The following is a 7017-nucleotide window of genomic DNA, read 5'->3' on the forward strand; positions in this document are numbered from 1 at the left end:
GCAGCACCCCATAAGTAAGGGGGCGGCACCCCCTAAGTAAGGGGGTACAACCCCCTAAGTAAGGGGGTAGCACCTCCTAAGTAAGGGGGTACAACCCCATAAGTAAGGGGGCAGCACCCCATAAGTAAGGGGGTACAACCCCCTAAGTAAGGGGGTAGCACCTCCTAAGTAAGGGGGTACAACCCCATAAGTAAGGGGGCGGCACCCCCTAAGTAAGGGGGCAGCACCCCATAAGTAAGGGGGCAGCACCCCATAAGTAAGGGGGCGGCACCCCATAAGTAAGGGGGCGGCACCCCATAAGTAAGGGGGCAGCACCCCATAAGTAAAGGTTGGGGGTCTCCAAGCCCAAATTTGCCCAAATCCCCCTGAAATCCCCCCAAAACGCTGTTGAAATCCCCCTACATTCGATGGAGGGGGGGGCGTGGCTTGGACAAGCCCCGCCTCCTTTCCTTTCGCCCCTCCCAGAGTCGCCCGGTAACCATGACGACGAGTACCGGTGGGCGGGGCTGGAGCCGCCCAAGGTGATGGTGACGACGTCACGTGACCCCAGCGTCCGCCTGCGGCTCTTCGCTAAGGTGGGCGGAGCAAGCACGGCCTTGGGCGGGGTTTCAAGGGGGTAAAAGACCATATATGGATAAAAGGGGGCGTGTCCCGGCCTGACCACGCCCCCCCCCGGCAGGAGCTGTGCCTGCTGCTGCCCGGTGCCCGCCGCATGAACCGGGGCCACGCCGAGCTCGGGGCGCTCGTGGCCGCGTGCCGGGGCGCCGGCGTCACCGACCTGGTGCTGCTGAGCGAGACCCGAGGGAGGCCCGGTGAGGGGCGGGGCCTCGGCCGTATATGGGGAAAGGGGGCGGGGCTTGAAGGGGGGGGCGGGGATTGGAGGGGTGATGGTGATAAAAAAGGGTGGGGGTTGATGTAATGGGAGGGGCTAAAGGAAGAAGCGGGGTTTGGTGTGAAGGGGCGGGGCTATGGGGAGGGGCGGGGTTTGATGCTGGGGGCGGGGTTTATGCTAACGAAGGTTTGTGGGAGCAGGTTTGATTGCAATAGGTGTATGGGGAAGATCTCAATGCTAATGGGAGGGGCTATGGGGAAGGGGCGGGGTTTGTTGCTAAGGGGCAAGGCTATATGTAGGGGCGGAGTTTGATGCTAAGGGGAGGGGCTTATGCTAATGGAGGTTTGTGGGAGTAGGTTTGATTGTAATGGGTGTATAGGAAAAGTTTTGATGCTAATGGGAGGGGTTATAGGAAGGGGTGGGGCTTGTTAAGGGGCGTGGTTTGTTGCTAAGGGGTGGGGTTATGCTAATGAAGACTTGCGGGAGCAGGTTTGATTGCAATAGGTGTATGGGGAAGATCTCGATGCTAATGGGAGGGGCTGTGGGGAAGGGGCGGGGTTTGTTGCTAAGGGGCGGGGCTGTGGGAAGGGGCGAGGTTTGGAAGGGGCGGGGCTTATGCTAATGGGGGCTTGTGGGAGTAGGTTTGATTGTAATGGGTGTATAGGAAAAGTCTTGATGCTAATGGGAGGGGACACGTAAAGGGGCGGGGCTTGTTAAGAAGCGTGGTTTGTTGCTAAGGGGCGGGGCTTATGCTAATGGAGGCTTGTGGGAGTAGGTTTGATTGTAATAGGTGTATAGGAAAAGTCTTGATGCTAATGGGAGGGGCTATGGGGAAGGGGCGGGGTTTGTTGCTAAGGGGCAGGGCTTATGCTAATGAAGGCTTGTGGGAGCAGGTTTCATTGTAATAGGTCTATAGGGGAAGATCTTGATGCTAATGGGAGGGGACACGTGAAGGGGCGGGGCTTGTTAAGGGGAGGGGTTTATGCTAATGAATGCGTGTGGGAGCGGGTTTGATTGCAATAAGCCTATTGGGGATGGGGCGGGGCTTGATGCTGGGGGCGGGGCTTGTGGGAGGGAGGCGGAGGGGGTTGATGGCGATAAAAAAGGGGTGGGGGTTGATGCTAATGGGAGGGACCAAAGGAAGGGGCGGGGTTTAATGGTAATGGGGGCTACAGAAAGGGGCGGGGCTTGTTAAGGGTTGGGGGTTGTTGCTAAGGGGGCGGGGCTTATGCTAATGGCGACTTGTGTAGCGGGTTTGATTGTATTAAATCAATTGGGGATGGGCGGGGCTCGATGCTAATGGGAGGGGCTATGGGGTGGGGCTTGTTAAGGGGTGGAGCTTGTTAGAATGGGCGGGGTTTATGGTAATGAGGCGCTGTCATTGCAGTGAACCCATTGAGAAGGGGCAGTGATGCTAATGAGAAGGGGTGGGTGTGATGGGAAGGGGCGGGGCCTCATTCGGGAGGGGGCGTGTCCTGACGAGGCCCCGCCCCCAGACGGGCTCTGCCTCTGCCACCTGCCCCACGGCCCCACGGCCCATTTCACGCTGAGCGGGGCCGTGCTGAGGCAGGAGGTTGGGGGGCTGGGGGGGGCCCCACTGGCTGCCCCCCATCTGCTGCTGCTGCGCCTCGACTCGGCCCTGGGGCGCAGGGTGAGGACCTGGGGGGGGCAATGGGGATGGGGGGGACATGGGGGGGGCAATGGGGATGGGGGGACAATGGGGATGTGGGGACAATGGGGATGGGGGAACATGGGGGGGGCAATGGAGATGGGGGACAATGGGGATGTGGGGACAATGGGGATGGGGGAACATGGGGGGGGCAATGGAGATGGGGGACAATGGGGATGTGGGGACAATGGGGATGGGGGGGACATGGGGGGGGCAATGGAGATGGGGGGACAATGGGGATGTGGGGACAATGGGGATGGGGGGGACATGGGGACAATGGGGATGTGGGGACAATGGGGATGGGGGGAACATGGGGGGGCAATGGAGATGGGGGGACAATGGGGATGTGGGGACAATGGGGATGGGGGGGACATGGGGGGGACAATGGAGATGGGGGGGCAATGGGGATGGGGGGAACATGGGGGGGGCAATGGGGATGGGGGGACAATGGGGATGGGGGGAACATGGGGATGTGGGGACAATGTGGGGACAATGGGGATGGGGGAACATGGGGGGGCAATGGAGATGGGGGGACAATGGGGATGTGGGGACAATGGGGATGGGGGGGACATGGGGACAATGGAGATGGGGGGACAATGGGGATGGGGGGAACATGGGGGGGGCAATAGAGATGGGGGGACAATGGGGATGTGGGGACAATGGGGATGGGGGGAACATGGGGGGGACAATGGAGATGGGGGACAATGGGGATGTGGGGACAATGGGGATGGGGGGGACATGGGGGGGACAATGGAGATGGGGGGACAATGGGGATGGGGGGAACATGGGGGGGGCAATGGGGATGGGGGGACAATGGGGATGGGGGGAACATGGGGGGGCAATGGAGATGGGGGGACAATAGGGATGTGGGGACAATGGGGATGGGGGGGACATGGGGACAATGGAGATGGGGGGACAATGGGGATGGGGGGAACATGGGGGGGGCAATGGGGATGGGGGGACAATGGGGATGTGGGGACAATGGGGATGGGAGGAACATGGGGGGGGCAATGGAGATGGGGGACAATGGGGATGGGGGGAACATGGGGATGGGGGGCAATGGGGATGTGGGGGGCAATGGGGCTGTGGGGACAATGGGGATGGCGGGCAATGGGGATGGGGGGGGCAATGGAGATGGGGGGACAATGGGGATGGGGGGACAATGGGCATGGGGCGACAATGGGGATGTAGGGGGACAATGGGGATGGGGGGAACATGGGGGGGCAATGGGGATGGGGGACAATGGGGATGTGGGGGGGCAATGGGGATGGGGGGAACATGGGGGGGACAATGGGGATGTGGGGGGCAATGGGGATGAGGGGGGATATAGGGAGGGACAGTGGGGATGTGGGGGGGAGATGGGGGGCAATGGTGATGTGGGGAACAGGGAGTTACAACAGGCCCAAAGGGATGGAGCGGGGGTGGATAATGGGGTCATGGGATGGGGGATGGAGGTCCCGTGGGTCCATTTTTTGGGGGTGGATGGGGGTCCCAAGGGTCCATTTTTTGGGGGGGGGATGGGGGTCCCATGGGTCCATTTTTGGGGGGGGGATGGGGGTCCCAAGGGTCCATTTTTTGGGGGTGGATGGGGGTCCCATGGGTCCATTTTTGGGGGGGGATGGGGGTCCCATGGGTCCATTTTGGGGGGGGGGATAGGGGTCCCAAGGGTCCATTTTTGGGGGGGGGGATAGGGGTCCCAAGGGTCCATTTTTGGGGGGGGATGGGGGTCCCAAGGGTCCATTTTTGGGGTAGGGTGGGGGTCCCATGGGTCCATTTTGGGGGGGGATGGGGGTCCCATGGGTCCATTTTTGGGGGTGGATGGGGGTCCCAAGGGTCCATTTTTGGGGGTGGATGGGGGTCCCATGGGTCCATTTTTGGGGGGGGGATGGGGGTCCCAAGGGTCCATTTTTGGGGGGGGATGGGGGTCCCAAGGGTCCATTTTTGGGGGGGGATGGGGGTCCCAAGGGTCCATTTTGGGGGGGGGGATAGGGGTCCCCATGGGTCCATTTTTGGGGGGGGGATGGGGGTCCCAAGGGTCCATTTTTTGGGGGGGGGATGGGGGTCCCATGGGTCCATTTTTGGGGGGGGATGGGGGTCCCATGGGTCCACTTTTGGGGGGGGATGGGGGTCCCATGGGGCCATTTTTTGGGGAGGGGGATGGGGGTCCCAAGGGTCCATTTTTGGGGGGGGATGGGGGTCCCATGGGTCCATTTTTGGGGGAGGGGGATGGGGGTCCCATGGGTCCATTTTTGGGGGGGGATGGGGGTCCCATGGGTCCATTTTTGGGGGGGGATGGGGGTCCCATGGGTCCATTTTTGGGGGGGGAGGGGATGGGGGTCCCATGGGTCCATTTTTGGGGGGGGACGGGGGTCCCATGGGTCCATTTTTGGGGGAGGGGGATGGGGGTCCCATGGGTCCATTTTTGGGGGGGGGGGGATGGGGGTCCCATGGGTCCATTTTTGGGGGGGGAGGGGGATGGGGGTCCCATGGGTCCATTTTTGGGGGGGGACGGGGGTCCCATCCCCGTGCCCCCTCCCCCATGGCAGGTCGGGACCATCCTCAAGCACCTTTTCCCCGTGCCCCGGCCCGACACGCGCCGCGTGGTGACGTTCGCCAACGAGGATGACGTCATCCTGGTCCGGTGGGTGCTGGGACATGGGGGGAGGGGGGGGGTCCCCCATCACCATGACAACCCCTCCCCCCCCTCACCCCTCCCCCCCCACAGGAACCACGTTTACCGGCGCCGTGGCCGCAAGGTGGAGCTGGAGGAGGTGGGACCCCGGTTCCAGCTGCGGCGTGAGTGACCCCTGTGACCCCAGAGTGACCCCAGAGTGACCCCTGTGACCCCAGTGTGACCCCAGAGTGACCCCTGTGACCCCTGTGTGACCCCAGAGTGACCCCTGTGACCCCAGTGTGACCCCAGTGTGACCCCTGTGACCCCTGTGTGACCCCAGAGTGACCCCTGTGACCCCAGTGTGACCCCAGAGTGACCCCAGTGACCCCAATGTGACCCCTGTGTGACCCCAGTGACCAAAGTGACCCCAGAGTGACCCCAGAGTGACCCCAGTGACCCCAGTGTGACCCGAGTGACCCCAGAGTGACCCCAGTGTGACCCCAGTGACCCCAGAGTGACCCCAGTGTGACCCCAGTGACCCCTGTGTGACCCCAGTGACCCCTGTGTGACCCCAGTGTTAACCCAGTATGCACCCGGTGACCCCAGGGTGACCCCAGTGACTGGTGTGCCCCCCAGTGACCCCAGGGTGACCCCAGTGTGCCCCCAGTGACCCTAGGGTGACCCCAGTGACCCCTGTGTGACCCATGTGACCCCAGTGACCCCAACCAGCCCCTAGTGACCCTAATGACCCCAACCCGTCCCTACTGACCCCAGTGACCCCAACCTATCACCATTGACCCCAACCCTTCCCTATTGACCCCAATGACCCCACCCCCTCCGTATTGACCCCAATGACCCCAACCCTTCCCTATTGACCCCAATGACCCCAACCCATCCCTATTGACCCCAATGACCCCACCCTGTCCGTATTGACCCCAATGACCCCAACCCATCCCTATTGACCCCAATGACCCCAACCCATCCCTATTGACCCCAGTGACCCCAACCAGCCCCTATTGACCCCAACCCATCCCTATTGACCCCAATGACCCCCAACCAACCCCTATTGACCCCAATGACCCCAACCCATCCCTATTGACCCCAGTGACCCCAACCAGCTCCTATTGACCCCAACCCATCCCTATTGACCCCAATGACCCCCAACCAACCCCTATTGACCCCAATGACCCCCACCAGCCCCTATTGACCCCAATGACCCCAACCATCCCCTATTGCCCCCCCCCCAGCCTACCTCATCCGCTTGGGGACCCTGGACCAAGGCGACGCCGCGGACGTGGAGTGGCGCTGGCACCCATACACGGCCACCGCCCACAAGCGCCACCTGCTGGCGGCACCCACCCCTGCACCCTGACCCCCACCTTGACCCCTGGTGTGTTCCCCCCCCCCCCCCCCCAAAGGTTTTGATATGGTGATATTAAAACGTTTTAATCGTGATTAACGCGAGGGGGAGGGGCCAGGCCCCGCCCACTCGGCCGGAGGCTCCCGGGGGCCTTTGGGCTTCCGGATGCGGGTGTTGAATCCTATGGGATGGGCGATGGGAAAGGGGTCACCTGGGGTCAAATGGGGTAACCCCTCCCCCTCCCCCCCCCCCCCCAATACTCACCGAGGTGGGGGGGGCTGCTGGGGTCCTCCGGGGGGGTCACGACCTCATAGGTGACGTCACAGGAGGCTGGGGGTGGGGGGATGGAGGTCAGGGCGGTGGGGGTGCTATGGGTGCATGATGTGGGCCCTATAGATGTACCTATAGGGGAAAGGAGAAGTCCTATAGCCCCTATAGGGTGGGGAATGGGCCTAGAGGTGCATCTATGGGGGAAAGGAGGGGTCCTATAGCCCCTATAGGGTGGGGAATGGGCCTAGAGGTGCATCTATGGGGGAAAGGAG

At 62.2% G+C, this 7017-nt stretch overlaps 1 protein-coding gene across 1 annotated transcript; it reads left to right on the forward strand.

Annotated features, from left to right (window-relative positions):
• Nucleotides 1-470: 470 nt before the first annotated feature.
• IMP4 (IMP U3 small nucleolar ribonucleoprotein 4) lies at nt 471-6497 on the forward strand. Its single transcript, XM_057430896.1, has 6 exons — nt 471-575; nt 680-812; nt 2329-2483; nt 5048-5142; nt 5227-5297; nt 6363-6497. The coding sequence occupies exons 1-6, from the start codon at nt 525-527 to the stop codon at nt 6485-6487; spliced, it is 630 nt and encodes a 209-aa protein (XP_057286879.1). The 5' UTR covers nt 471-524; the 3' UTR covers nt 6488-6497.
• Nucleotides 6498-7017: the final 520 nt, after the last annotated feature.

Source organism: Pezoporus wallicus, unplaced genomic scaffold (assembly GCF_028554395.1).
Source record: "Pezoporus wallicus isolate ANWC-B61680 ecotype Strahan unplaced genomic scaffold, APGP_CSIRO_Pwel_v1 contig_14139, whole genome shotgun sequence".
Classification (NCBI taxonomy): domain Eukaryota; kingdom Metazoa; phylum Chordata; class Aves; order Psittaciformes; family Psittacidae; genus Pezoporus; species Pezoporus wallicus.